The sequence below is a fragment of the Kogia breviceps genome, chromosome 17, assembly GCF_026419965.1.
Source record: "Kogia breviceps isolate mKogBre1 chromosome 17, mKogBre1 haplotype 1, whole genome shotgun sequence".
Classification (NCBI taxonomy): Eukaryota; Metazoa; Chordata; class Mammalia; order Artiodactyla; family Physeteridae; genus Kogia; species Kogia breviceps.
In genome coordinates, this window is record NC_081326.1 from 12,543,344 (window position 1) to 12,558,467 (window position 15,124).

A 15,124-nucleotide genomic window follows, 5' to 3' on the forward strand; every position below is an offset into this window, starting at 1 on the left:
TTTCACTACCTCCTGTCTTCAATTTGTTGGTTTCAGAATGTGACTGAGTTCAGTTTATGAAGATAAGGTTTATACATGTAGAAGTGAAGTTTAAGTTTTGCTTGCACGAGAGGTTGTTTTCTATTTGGTTAATATGAAATGTAAACTCAGCAACCAAAGCAACCGTGCTGTTTTACGACTAAACGGAAAGAGCTAAGGAGCATTTTTAGCATAGGTATATGGAAAACTATTCAAGAAAAACAAAACTAAAATTAAAAATTAGAGTAACACTAATTAAAATAGGCACTTAAGGTCAGAAAATTAGAAAATCTCTCTCCATTGCCAATCATACCTAACTTTAGATAATATTTCAAAAGATTGTATCACGTTTCCAATAAAAAAGTTAAGGTGACATCCAATACTTTCATATTCATTTTATTTAATTCAGCTGAATTCTTTCATTCATTTGAGGCTGTCAGTACTGATGTGGCTTTGTAGTTAAGGAATCTGAAACGTGAACCCATTGAATCAGGAATCAGGATGGTGCTGAAGCTAAAGCTAGGAGTGAGATCTGTGGCCCATTTGTTTTGTTTCCTTTAAATAATTTTGTGATTTTTCTTTACAAAAGTTACAACATGCACACAGCCAGATATTCTGACAGTAAGAAAGTGTACAAAGGTCATCTTCCTATTACCTGGAGGTAATCACTTTGCATTTTGGTATATGCTGCATATTTTTTCTTAGTACGAATGCACACTGACATTACACATGTGTATATATGTATATATTATATACATGTGTAATATTCATATATATAATATATACGTATATGTACACACATATACAGTTGTGTGTGTGTGTGTGTATATATGTATATATATACACGAAAGTGTGTATGTATAGGTATGTGCACATCCAGTATGCTGTTTAGTAATTTTTTTCGCCAAACAGTATTTTATAGACATTTGCTGTATACGCACATATGTATATATAATTTTCATCCCGTTGCATTTGTGATTATACTTTTGCACAGTATTCTGTAGTTTGCATGTACCATAATATAGTAAATGATCCCATTAATTATGGGCATTTAGGTGGTTTCCACTTTTGTAATCAATACACTGAAACCCCTTGTCTGAATATTTTCTTAGGATAAATTCCTAGAAGTAGAATTACTGCTTAAATTAAACGGAATGCCCACTTAAAAGTTTGAGATACATTGTAAGTTGTCCTCACAAGTGTTGTGCCATTTTATACTGTTATTAGCAATGTCTTGAGGGTGGTAATTTTGGAATATTATCCACAATCCTGGGTTTTGTGAATCTTTTAAATCTTTGTAAATATAGCATGTCAAAAATGAACTCCTTTTTTTTTTTTTTAAATGAAATTCTTACATTAATTTTCATTTGTTTGATGCAGTATCTTGAGATTCCTTCGAGCTTCTATGTGCCCTGACTTGGCAGGTAGTGGCTGGAGTTCTTAAGACAGACAAGGGAAGGGATGGTCTCACGTGGTCACTAGGTAGTTAGTGGACGTTGTCTTGAGGACAACGTCTTGTATTTGCTGGATAGAAAGTCTTGTCTTTTTTTCCTTCTAAACTTTCTCTTTTAAGGCTCAGTATAAATAACTCTTTTTATCCTTTTTTTCTTCGCTAAAATAATAGCTTATTTAGTCATGGGCTTAATGACCATCAGGAAGAGTCCAGGTCTTTGAAATACAAATGAACTCATTTGCCTACCATAGGGCAGTGGAGAGCTCAGACCTGATTCCAGAAATACAAATTCTGGCTTCCTAAAACTTGAATGGGGCGAGAGGGGATGGGAAATTCTTCCATTCCTTCTTGAAGGTCCCTTTCTTTCTCCCTTCCTCCCTCACTTCCTCAATTTCTCTCACTTCCAAAGGGCTCCCTTTAGAATTTCTGGCCCTTTTGTTTGTATTAGAAATCCCATTTTTGGCTAGATTTTGGTCTTGTGCGCTTCACAAGACTTAGAAGTTTAGGAAACATTTGATTCTGCGTGTTTTACCGCAGAACTTTGAGATCTCGGTGGATACGTTTAATTCATATCTACGTGATTACTTTTGGTCCTGCTCCCAAACGATAAAGGAAATATAATTCCCAGGTAGGAGAAGCAACGCACAAGGTTTCTGCCTTTTACAACAAAACTGTTACACTCGATAGTTATTGGATTTTTAAACTTTGGTTTCTTATAAAAAACAATTAATTCAGATCAACACTCAGTTATTTGATCAAGTCCAATGTTGCCTTCATAGTATCTATTCCTGCTTCCTGCAGGCATTCTTACACCGGATGAACCAGTGCGCTGCGTCGAAGCTTGACAAAAATGTAACAGAAGAAACGGTGAAGGTGAGGAGGTGCCCTCGACCCCAGCACGAGGTCCCCTCAGATGAAATTGTACCCGTGGGATGTTGCCTCCAGGGCTCGTCAGCTTGTCGCCACTTCCGGGATACGCTCTGTGCCGGTCACCAGTCATTGTTTGGCCAACAATGAGAAAAAGGGAAACTAGGGTTTGGGAAAAGAAGCGGGGGTTATGAGGCTGGTGTAGAAGACAGAGAGAAATGTTTGCCAAGACCTTGGAAACGTTTGAAAGGAGGAAAAAAAGAACCCCAAGTCCAAGAGCCTTCAGGTCTCTTGAGGGGGAAGGAGCTGAACCATCATGTGTGAGGGGATTGCTAGAGGGCCTGGGGGGGCAGGATGTGGGCACATGCGGCTTCCGAACGATTTGGATGGTCCACTGGGGCAGAAAAAGTCCACACGGTATCCTCAGCTCAGAAATGTATAAGCATTTCCTTTTAAACTGTAGGGAAGGAAAATTGTGAAGAGTTTTGGGGGAAAAGGGGGCGGGGATGGTAAATGAAAATTAATTGTGTTATAGTCATTATTCAATGAAATTGTATAAGTCATCATGGATATTTATTTTGGATGCCAACTTGCTGTTTTATTTTATGGAAAATAAACAATTCCCGAGGACTTTATAGGCACATCTGACTGCTTCCCACTAAACTCAGTAGTAACGTGTCCATTGTCCTTACCATGGAGTGTTTTAGTTTGGGTGCTTTTGGTTGCAAGCAAAAGACACCTGTTACTCAAAGGGACATGCAGGTACTTTGATTCCCGTAGCAGGGACTTCTTTGGGCAAAGAAGCCCTAACCCCCAAAGCCTGCCAGCAAATCTGCCCGCGCTGTTTTACCTGCAGTCCGCTGTCCTTAGTGGGGTGGGACAACGACCATGCTTGGATTCAGTTGCTCTGGATTGTCCTGAGAGCCGGGGCTACGTTCCTGGTTCCCAGAATTGTGTGGGAGGGGAGAGGATGTCCAGACAGAATGGCTGCTCTGCCAGCCGCGGGGTTGGGAAGGACAGCTCTCCCCTGACGTTTTCAACTTGGAGAGAAAATACTCTACTCCCATAGAATTTTTTAAAAACTTGCTTCACTACTGCACTTACACATTTATTTACAGATGCTGTTCTCAAACATTGAAGATATCCTTGCAGTACATAAAGAATTCTTAAAAGTCGTGGAAGAATGCTTACATCCAGAACCTAATGCTCAGCAAGAAGTGGGAACCTGCTTTCTTCACTTTGTAGGATCACTTTCTGTTTATTTTAAAAGCTTTTCGCCCTAAAATTTAAAGTTTCACTTTTGGCACAGTGGCATGTGGGAATTCAGCATTAGAAGTAAAATCTGACACCAAAAGTTTGGGGTCTTTTAAGGCCAATGAAATCTTCCACTTAGAGCCAGAAAAGGGGAGAGGGCCTCACATCATCCATTTTATTCAGTGAAGAATAAACAGACTTTTCTTTTTCCCAGCGAGTTAGTTTTCTGCATCCTCTGTAGCTTTGAATTCTAATGAATATTCAGGCTGTTTCATAATGAATGGATTTTTATGTTCCCCTCAAACATAGAGCATTTCTCTTTTGAAGCAGAAAATCCTTACTTTTACAATGGTATGATGAGCCTTTTATTAGTCAAAACATTCCCTTGTTAATCGACTTGTGACTAACCTGGAGGTGAACAGACCTGGTCCCTCTAGGTACACATATGCCTGCATCTGAATTTTTCTCAGAGGCTTGTACTGAACAGTGCCGAAGAAGAACAAGCCAGTACTTGGTTATTTCAAATTATATGTCGTGCTTGTATGATCATTTTCATCCCTTTGCACATGATAGCTGAAATTATTTATGCAATCGATTTGCAAGGTAAAAAGCCACCTGTATGGTGAAAATCGTCTTCAGAAGTAAAGGGCATTCATACTGACAAAAGAAAAATGATGCTGCTATTTCCACCTCTCTGCTGATGCTGATTTTCAGAATACCAGTTTGAATCCATTTACTTATCAAAATGCTGTGCAATTAGTGTTTTATTTAAAACTGTGTAGGAATATTTTGTCATAGAAATCAATTTTCGTTTATTTTTGATTTCCGGTCTTTCATAAAGTAATGATACGGAGTTTCTAGATATGTATTTCTGTATGTGGTGAGCAGACACTGTAAATGTTATTTTTAGAGTCAGAAAATATTCCGCAAAAGTAATTATATTAAAGGGAGAGACTCCTTGGGTATAGGAAGATCAGGCTTTCGTTGGGCAAAATTATAAGCCACGTGTGTTTGTATCCACTTAATCCAGACTGTTCCCTTTCATGAAAGAATGCACATCTCCTGCCAGCTGGAGTAGTTGCTATCTCAGTGCCGGGCTGCACATGGGAATCTTGCACCCTGACGTCCATTTCCTCAGTAACACGCTATGAATCTGTCAGCCATGAATTTAGTTAAACTATTTCTGAAGTTTGTTTTCTTCTGGTTTCTCCCATCTCTTGAAATAAGTAAATTCAATACATTTTCTACTGGCTGTATAAAACAGCACTCAGTGTTTCCAAATACATGTCTTTGAAATTTTAGAGGACACACTTCTGTTCTCCTATTCAGTCACTACATTTTGTGTGTCTGCCTCTTTTACTGGGATATTTAACTGGGATATTTGATAGATATTGAGCATAGATACTTGGAGAAAATCTTCCAGATGGGAAGGGAGCTTTAGAGATCAAGATGGTGTGAAATTTCTCCTTTTATGAAAGACTCCCTTCTATAGCATCTGTGAAGGTTGTTGATCTTGTTTTTACTTGATCACTTTTAGTCACAGCTCTACTTGTTAGAAAATCTCTCTATTAATCCTGAATCTGCCCATCATGACCCTTGCAATTTCCACCCAGTGGTCCTAGTATTGTGTTTTGGAGCTACAAAGAGTTGTAAATCCTTTCCAATAAATAGGACAGCTATTTGAAAGTAGCTACCATTCCCTTACTTTTATATACTAACAAATCTCTCTCTCTGAGATGACCTCTCAGATGTAATATCTTCAGGGTCTGTCATTATCTCAGTCGCTTGTTGCTGACTATTCTCCACTTTGTCAGTGTCCTTCTTATGCACAGCTGACCAGATTGGTGCATATGACCTGCAGGGTACTATGTCCTATTGCTCTATGATCTGGCACATGCTTTTCCCTCCACCAAAAATACTTTCTTCCCTCTCCCTGCTAGGGAATCATGGATTCATGTCTCTGTGTCTTGCCCACATATGACATCTTTTTAAAAGCTGTGTCTGAATCCTCCCAGCAAAGCTAAGTACTCTCTTCTCTGTAATCTGCTACCACGTCGTTCATTTAATTTTTATTGCATACATCATATTGGATTGTAATTAATATAAGTCTGTCTCCTTTCCTAGACCATTCTTCATGGGTCAGGGAAAATAAATTAAACATACTTATATATACACGCATAGTATAGCTCTTGAAACATAGTAAACACTTAATAAAGTTTGTTCATAAACATCACACTTAATATTTCAAAATGGCTAATAAAATGACTCTAACTTATTCTTACTTGAATTCACAGAAAGACAAGTTTCGTATCTACGACGAATATTGTAGTAATCATGAGAAGGCACAGAAATTGCTTTTTGAACTTAACAAAATAAGAACAATCCGGACATTTCTTTTGGTAAGTATATATTCATGTATCACCGTATGCTGTTATTTGTTGACAGGCCCACTAAGAGCCAAGGAATAGCATCCGTGTGGTGTAAAAACTGCTTGTATGACATCTGTTTTTAACATATCCCTGCTAGGAAGCTGGAGAGTCATTTGAGAAATGTAAGACGTGAGACTGTAAATCAACTATATTTCTATATATATATGCTCTTAAAAATCACACACACACACACACACATACACACACACACAAATGAAATGAACGAAATGAAAAGAAGTGAGACTTGGGAGAAGCTTGTCTATGGGGAAACACTGTCATGCCCTCTCCTGGTTGATTATGAGTTGTAAAACCACAGGTTCTTAGTGAGAGAAGACATTTATGCCAGAGTTCACAGTTGCTTTTATATCCCTCAGCTCCCTAGAGCTTCATTTACTTCTGCTAAGAGAGCTCTAAGTAGGGCAGTGACAGGAAGGAAATGCATCATGGGGATGGTAGAAAAGCATTTTCAAGGCTGACTTTTCTCCTACATACATTCCATATTCAGTGTTCATAAAAAGAGCAAGAATCTGTATTTAATTTCTTCAGGATAGTATGAATAAATGCATAGTTTGGCAGTTTCTTGGACATTGTAACTGCCAGTGAGAACCACGCTGTAAATAGAATTCAGTGATATTGAACGAGCTGTGGGGTGGAGCGGACCTCTCCACGCTCCAGTTTTAGAGCCTGGATCAGCTCATTTAAAACGAAAAATAAAATGCCCACTTACAGCTCTTTTCCACTCGCACCCTTACCTCCAGGCAATCATTGACTTGCTTTCTATCTCTATAGGTTTGCCTTTTCTGGAGATTTCGTATAACTGGGCTTGTACAATGTAATCTTTTTATGCCTGGCTTCTTTTACTGAGTAAAACCATTGTGAGGTTCATCCTTGTTGTAGCATGTATCCACATTCTATTCATTTTTATTGCTGGATAATATTCCATCGTATTTTGTTGTATTTTGTTTATCCATTTGCCAGTTTATGAACACTGGGTCAGCAATTGACTATGATAATGATGGACCTTGAAGATCCTGCATATGAGATGTCATTTCAGAGAGAGAGATTTCTTAGTAAAGTCAGGAAATGTCAAGGTTGGGCAATTCTGAAGAAGGCTGTTATGAATATTCATGTACAAGTCTGTGTGTGGACATACATTTTCATTCTCTTGGGTAAATACTAAGAGTAGAATTGCTGGATCAGAGTAAGTTTATGTTTAGTTTAGTTTTTTTTTTTTTTTTGTAATTGCTCTTGGGACTACAATATGCGTCTTAACTTAGGAAGTTTATTTCCCTCGGGTTGGTTATTGTTTTCAGGTTTTTTTTTTTTTTTTTTTGTGGTACGTAGGCCTCTCACCGCTGCGGCCTCTCCCGTCGCGGAGCGCAGGCTCCGGACGCGCAGGCTCAGCGGCCATGGCTCACGGGCCCAGCCGCTCCGCGGCACGTGGGATCCTCCCGGACCGGGGCACGAACCCGCGTCCCCCGCATCGGCAGGCGGACTCTCAACCACTGCGCCACCAGGGAAGCCCTTCAGTTTGTTTTGTTTTCAGGAACTTGCCTCCATTTAATTTGAGAATCTGTGTCCTCTGTATACATGGCTGCTGCTATGTCTGCTCAGGTTTTGCTTTATAACTTAGCCTTTCCTTTTAGGGGTCACTCCTCTGACTGGTTAACTTAGTGGTCAGCTGGGGATTTGAAAGGGGTGATCGAACATCACAATCCATACGATTTGTGGGTCTGTCTGTGTGTGAGTGTCGCGGGCAACACGTTCACAGGGCAGGCAGTTTTCAAGTCAGATCTGGGTTTTATTTCTCGCGGCGCCTCTCAGGTCCTCTCTGCGTGTGCGTAGTCTGACAGTTTCCGCTAGCAGCGCTGCAGTCTCAGGCTAGCAGAAATGTGAGCGTTCCCCATTTCTCTCGGGCAGTGTGCTAATTTTATTGACAGCAGTCCTGGGCGTGGGAGTTTTGCCCTCTGCAGTCCCCTCTGGTAGCAGGTTTGCAGGGCCGGTGCTGCTGTGACAGGGCCACCATGCAGGGTGAGCTGAGGATGGCGCCGGGGCTGGGGGCGTGTAGGGGGAGGATGGGACGAGCCCAGGCAAGAATGCCACCAACTCCCCTGTTCTTACCTGAAGTTCAGCAGTTTTTCATGAATAAACGTTTCTCAGTTTGTTGTTTGACTTCAGTTGATTACCAGAGCCCTGAAATTGTTGTGTTTTTTTACAATTTTGCTCAGTATAACAGTTGTTTTGGGGAAGAGAATTTACTCATCTCTTCTCTCTGCCGTGGCCAGAGGAAGTTCCTGTGCCCTGGACCAATGGGACTCTCTGTGAACCATCAGAACTTTGCTCTCTCACTGAGGGCACTCTGTTCTCAGCAGAGCTGGCTCTCCACTAAATGTCACGAGTCCAGAGTGCTGGTTTTTACAAGACCCTACAGCATAGTCTGGTAGGAAGACCCTGGCTTTTATAGTTCTTGCCTTGGCACTAAGTGGCCACTAATTACCTGGATGACTTGAGGAGATTCATTACATCTCTGATGTCATTTTCCTTACTCATAAGATGGGGATAATAACAATCACCCTTTGAAAAACATTAAGGATTTACAGATTTGGGGTGATGATATTATATTTTTGGGTACTTGCATATCCTGTCACCTGAGTGAGTTTTTAGGATCAGTGGAATCTCTAGCAGCTTACTTAGGAAACATTCTTTCTGTCTACGTAAGGAGAAAGCTGGCTCTCATAAGCCAGTCTAATAAGGACCTACTGCATAGCACAGGGCACTCTACTCAATACTCTGTAATGACCTATACGGGAAAAGAATCTAAAAAAGAGTGGATACATGTATATGTATAACTGATTCACTTTGCTGCACAGCAGAAACTAACACGACATTGTAAATCAACTATACTCCAATGAAAGTTAAAAAAGAAATAAAGCGGCTGTTATGAAGAGAGTTTGTAATCCATACAGTACGAATAGACAAGGAAATAAAAGTGGGTTAGACAGTCGTGTGTTCCTTAGGGTGTTTCAGCCCAGGGCTAGGTAGAGGGGGTGGCCGCATTTATAAGGGGTGCTCACTCATACGGGGACACCGAAACATCACTGGCGATAGAATGAGATGTAGATAGTTGTGTTACATAGGATTCCTCTGGGGACAGTACCATACACAGGTGGAAAGAGTATTTTGATGACCTGATTGCAGTAGAGGTTGAAACCCCCAAAGAGCATGTTTGAATGAGACACTTCTTTGCTGCTGTGTCTTCTAAGGTTTCTGGTGAAGTAAAAGTGATGGTGCTGGTTTTGCCGGGTTAGTTGCACAAATTGGAGCTGAACTCAGTTGCTCAGGGCAGTGGGGGGCTGGTCTGCTTCCATCACCCTTCCTTTTGCTTCCTTTCCCGCTCAGCACTCGGTCTCTCCTCTCAAGGAATGTAGGACAGTATTTTAAAAAATGGTGGTATAAAGGTTATAAATTATCTGTATGATGTTTGAAGAGCTCTTTTCTTCCTTAATTAAATATTTATCATCGGCTTCCTCTGTGCCAGTCACCCTGATAGGCACTGCAGAAACAGGTTTTGACAAGTTTCCAGTCTGTTATTTTAGGGAATTCCCTGACGGTCGGGTAGTTAGGACTTGGAGCTTTCACTGCCAAGGGCCCGGGTTCGATCCTGGTCAGAGAACTAAGATCCCACAGACCGCGTGGCGGGGCCAAAGAAAAAAATCTGTTTAAAAAATTTTTTTAATTAAAAAATTGCTTTTTAAATATTTAATTATTCTTTTGCATTGCTGCTTAAACCACAAAAGAAAGACCTGGTGCTTCAGAGGATCAAGCCTGTGTTTATCAGAGTCGATTCTCTTGACCGTCACTTTCAGTAAATGGAAGCTGCTTCTATTTCATCTCACTGTGATTGCTGATTTTGAGTTTTCTCCTTCCATCTTGGTTCTGTGGAGATTATATGTGACATCCTTCCCTGAGACTGCCTGGCCAGTGTCGTTGGTGAGGTATTATAGCTCGAAGTGACTTAGAGATCACTGGATTAAAACAGGCCAGTTGTACAGAGAGGAAAATTAGAATTCTGAGATCAGTCCAAGTTGCATCACTAGCCAGTGGCAGAGCATGTGTAGAACCCAGTTGTCCTTAGTCCGGAGCTTCTGCAACACCACGTGACCTCCCCTATAAGCAGGATGTATGCACGTATGTGTGCGTCTATTTATTCATCCGTCAGTGCATTCTTTCATCGGTACATCCATCCATCCATTCACCCATCTATCCATTAATTCATTCCTCCATCTCTGTCTCTTTCTTTTTCCTCAGAGTTCATACTCAGGTGAATATATGTGAATTCATTTTCAAGATAAAGATTCAAAACACATTTTGGTTGCTAACTAATCTGAAAGGCAAAAGTATTTCCTTTCTCTCCTGTAAACTTTCTTTGTGACTGAATGTGCTTTTCTCAGAGAGAGAAGCTATATAGAGACATGCTTTCACAGGTTTTCAGCGCAGAAAAGTTTATGATAGAAGAAAGTTTCACCACCTCAGGCTTAAAAATGTACATAATTGTCTTTATTTCCACCCCAGAATTGCATGCTACTTGGAGGACGGAAGAACACAGATGTCCCCCTGGAAGGATACTTAGTAACACCAATACAAAGAATATGCAAGTATCCTCTCCTTTTGAAGGTACTTTATGTGTTTACTTCATTGTTGCATTTCCCTTGTACCTGCATATTTTTGCTGATGATCTTTAAAAAAATTTTCTTTTAAATAGTGTGACATTCCAAAGAAAAGGCAAATATAGTTATTGGGGAAAATAGCTATTTTCTCAGTAATTTATATAGAGAGTGGGAAACAAATGTCCTCGGAAAACAGACTTTTAGTGCTCTTTGTAAAAAATATGCTTGTTTGAGTTTCCTTCAGCGTAAATGCGTTAGTTTCAAGATAGATCCCATTAAGTACATTATGACCAGTTTATATAGCGCTTTGTCTACAGGGTTCCTTATCTTAAGTAAATTTGCTGTTGGTATATATTTTTTTCATTTCCCCAAACACTGGTGACTTCTTGATGCTAATGAAGTTAAGACTAAGTTACATAATATCAGAGCCTGGTTTTTAAATCATTATTACAGGGAATGGTGTGGGTCACATGGGATAATAAATGATAGAAAGTGGAAAGACAGTGCTAAGACAGCACTGCCTCTGGAAAACAGGAAATGCCTTACGGTAGTAGGTCCATGGCCTCATTACAATGACCAAAAGTTTTATTATGAGAAACATATTATAATATACTAATTACTTATACTGCAAGGGTCTATGATAGATTAGAACAGCAGTTTTGGAAAGGATGTGTTTTGGAAATGTAGCGTCTGAATAGACAGTTTGGTGTGGTGGTTGAACATTTGAGTTCTGAGTTCAAATCCTATGCATTCTGCTTACTAGCTGCATGACTGAGCTCGTAATCTAACCTCTTAAAGTCATGGGCTTTATTTATGAAACAGAAATGATGATGATGACATGATGAAATTATAACATATATCTAAAAGAATGTATATATGTATGCATATGTATATCTCTGTGTATACATGTGTATGCATATACCTAAAGGAGTACCTAATAATTAATTGAGCTGTTGTATACACATCATTTAGCATAGTGTGTACTCCATAAATGTTAGCCATTATTACTCATGTATATTTGATTCTTTTAATATAGTAATATAGTAACTACTTCTTAGCTTCTAAATTAACAAAAAAACCTCAGAAATGTTATGGACATACTAACTGGTGTTCTTGCTGATTTACTTTTTGAGAAATAAATGTTATGAATTTGAACTAAAATGCATTTTTTCACTACAGCTTTTGTCAGTTGCATAAATTAGGTCTCAGTGAAAGTTTTCTTTGCAAAGGATTTCTTCTTATTAAAAAAACAAGTTATAGGGCTTCCCTGGTGGCGCAGTGGTTGAGAGTCCGCCTGCCGATGCAGGGGACGCGGGTTCGTGCCCCGGTCCGGAAAGATCCCACATGCGGCGGAGCGGCTGGGCCCGTGAGCCATGGCCGCTTAGCCTGCGCGTCCGGAGCCTGTGCTCCGCAACGGGGGAGGCCACGACAGTGAGAGGCCCGCGTAAGAAAAAAAAAAAAAAAAAAAAAAAACAAGTTATAGTTGCTTGGTTAGCTCATGTAGAGAGAAGCTAGCACAGGGATGTCCAGGTCTGCAGAGCTTTGGCATGGGAGGATTGGTGCACATGTGACTCCCATCTTTCTGGGAGTCCCTTCACACCTCTGACTTGGTTACTCAGATTTGCATGCGTTCTCATCACTCCAGTTATTCCTAGTCCTGATTTTGGAATCCCGAGGGTTTCTTTGTTTTAAGAGTCAGAAGGATAGTGATATTAAGAGAAATATATCAAGTTAAGTGGTTGTTCTAAATCAACTCCTTTCTGGTTAAGGATGACCTCAGGTGACCTCACAGATAGGAACATGGACATATCCTTGCTTAGGAAGAAAGAGGTCGATTCAGAGCATCTTCAAGAAGTGGAGGAATGACATCTTCTCCCTTTTGGGGAAGATTATCTTCACAAAGAAACAGGAGAAAACTACTCGTGTAGTAGATATATTGGTGTTGATGGCTTTCTTTGTTGTACCACTGGCTGAAAAATTGAGCTGGTATTCTGGGATGATCTGCAATGGTTTTATTTATTCAGAGAAGAACATTAGGGGATTAGGCCTTGTGTTAAAGAAAAGATACGTTGGTCTTATTTGTGGAACTTGGAATTACTGGGATGGCCAATCAGCACAAGGTTCATAGCAAGTAACTGACAGATTATTACTAGTCATTTCTCCTGCTGTCTCACATTATCTAAATTCCAGAGATACCCACTGGGCACAGAGACTGCAGGCTGCCTTCGCCACTTCACATAATTTACAAATAATTCTACACTTGAGAGTTTCTGCAGAAGCCTGCCTATCTCCTTTATGGATTTGTGATCCAGCATAACTATCTAAGCCTGATCTTGGGAGTAATGTAATGTGCATTCTTTTGGTGTTAGCTCTATAGAGTGTGAATATTTTGAATGCAGGGTCAAAGTTTATGGCAGAATTTTCAACAATAACAGACATCAAGAGAGTATAACAACTGCATATTTTCCCACTGTATGTTAAGAGTTAAGAAAATTCTTTTAAAGACTTGCCTCAGGATCTCTGTAATTGTTTTAATTACATGATGATGGCAACTGTAGTAAAGAAACAAATGACTAATTAAAAAGTAATGTGGTCACAACTGTCTAGACAGTGGGTGAAGATGTTTAATTTTGTGCTTCTAAACAAGACCTTTTATAAGATTAAAGATGAGTCTAGTTCTGATATTCTGAATGGAAAAAAAATAAAAAGAAAATAAAAGCAAAAAGAAAGCTGTTGAAGGGGATATGGAAGTTCATTCATTGCAGAGAATGAACCTGAGTTGTTGGCAAACACAGCATAAATTCCTCCTTTAATGATGGAGTACTGTGGAATTTATAAACTGTTTATTTTACTAGAGTATAAGACTATTTAAAAAATTTTCTTTATTTATGACATTTTTATAGTTTCTCAAAAAATATTAGAAAATAAGGAACTTAAATTGCTTTTGAAATTATAGGACATATTCATTTAAATATTTACTGTTCTTTTAAAGACTCTAGGAAAATGAAATCAACATATAAAGATGTCCTCCTTTTGGAGCAAAACTCAAACTTATAAAAAATTACACGCAGTAGGTGAGATATTTGACAATTCCAAAGGAGACGCCTAATTTAGTTTTTCGAAAAAAACATCATTTTGAGGGAAAAATTAAAGTGACTGCAAAGTGTGCAGGGGGTGACGATTATTCGTTGATTCAGCCTTTTGTTTTTTATCTTAATTTGGTGGAGTTTGTGATGTCACTTCTGAAATTGGCTCTCACGGACTTTGCAGTTTTCATTTCCTGGTCAGTCTGAACCTGCTGTCCCAGAAAGCTGAAGATCAAAGGGCGGTTTGTTTTTTGTGTATAAACAGGAGTTGCTGAAGCGGACTCCAAGGAAACACAGTGACTACACAGCGGTGATGGAAGCCCTCCAAGCCATGAAAGCCGTCTGTTCCAACATCAACGAGGCCAAGAGACAGATGGAGAAGTTGGAAGTTTTAGAAGAGTGGCAGTCTCACATTGAAGGCTGGGAGGTACAGTCACTGTGCTCAACAATTGAGCTTAAAATAGTTTTGTCATGTCTTATACTGTGTGCAGAGTTACTGGCATTGGATGGAACCATAAATGGTCATTTTCCTAGGTAATGCTAGAGGGCGCTAACTATTTCTGAAAAGTGCTGTCCTTATCCTTTTAAAATATCTTTAAAGGGGCAGTTAATTGACTTAACTTCAACCTGAAAGCTTTACGGTAGAGCCAATCAAAACTGTGTGTCTTATAAGCTTAGATAGTTCAGTATTTGTGCATCATGGCAAACCTTTCTTCGGTCTTAACTTTGGTCAGTAATACATAATTGTAGCCTGAGTCCTGGAGAGAGTAAAGAAGGGGAGTTAGTCTCCAAACCTGTGCTGTGATATTATTATTTTCAGACTCTAAGTTAGGTATTTGATGATGAATTTCATTGTAAGCCCACTTGATCTCTCTAAATTTGAATTTCTTCATTTCTGACATGAAGGAACTGGCCATGACATGATTTTGAAGGTCCATTCAAGATGAAACATTTTATGGTTTCATGATTCGCTAAACAAAATTTTTTTATATGACAAAGAAGCAAATGAAGAGTGATATTCAGAATCTGTAATATGTTTTCAGCTATGGTAATTTTGTATCCCAGTTATTTCGTGGAGTTGGAGCCCTATATTACTTTAGCACTATATAAAGAATAAACTAAAATTCTTTCTTTAAATTGACTTAATTTAGATGATCAAGAGCTTTCAACTGGGATAATTTCTTATGGTTATAAAGTAAGCAATTAAGATAATATTTTTAAAATGTAAAGAAGATTTAAAATGTCCAACCAAATATTGTATCACACAAATCAAGGGGATTGCTTTTATCTTTAGGGCTATATAATTGACTGATTCATTTCTTATCTTCAATATGTTGGTTTCCATTTAGA

At 39.2% G+C, this 15,124-nt stretch overlaps 1 protein-coding gene across 3 annotated transcripts in view; it reads left to right on the top strand.

Annotated features, from left to right (window-relative positions):
- Positions 1-15,124, top strand: part of PREX2 (phosphatidylinositol-3,4,5-trisphosphate dependent Rac exchange factor 2) — a 286,917-nt gene that overhangs the window by 75,739 nt on the left and 196,054 nt on the right. For all 3 annotated transcript variants that reach the window (XM_067017094.1, XM_059042584.2, XM_067017095.1), the window contains exons 2-6: positions 2,273-2,344; positions 3,457-3,579; positions 5,887-5,991; positions 10,594-10,695; positions 14,040-14,201. In XM_067017094.1, the coding sequence (XP_066873195.1) occupies positions 2,273-2,344; positions 3,457-3,579; positions 5,887-5,991; positions 10,594-10,695; positions 14,040-14,201 (564 nt within the window). The remainder of the gene's footprint in view (positions 1-2,272; positions 2,345-3,456; positions 3,580-5,886; positions 5,992-10,593; positions 10,696-14,039; positions 14,202-15,124) is intronic.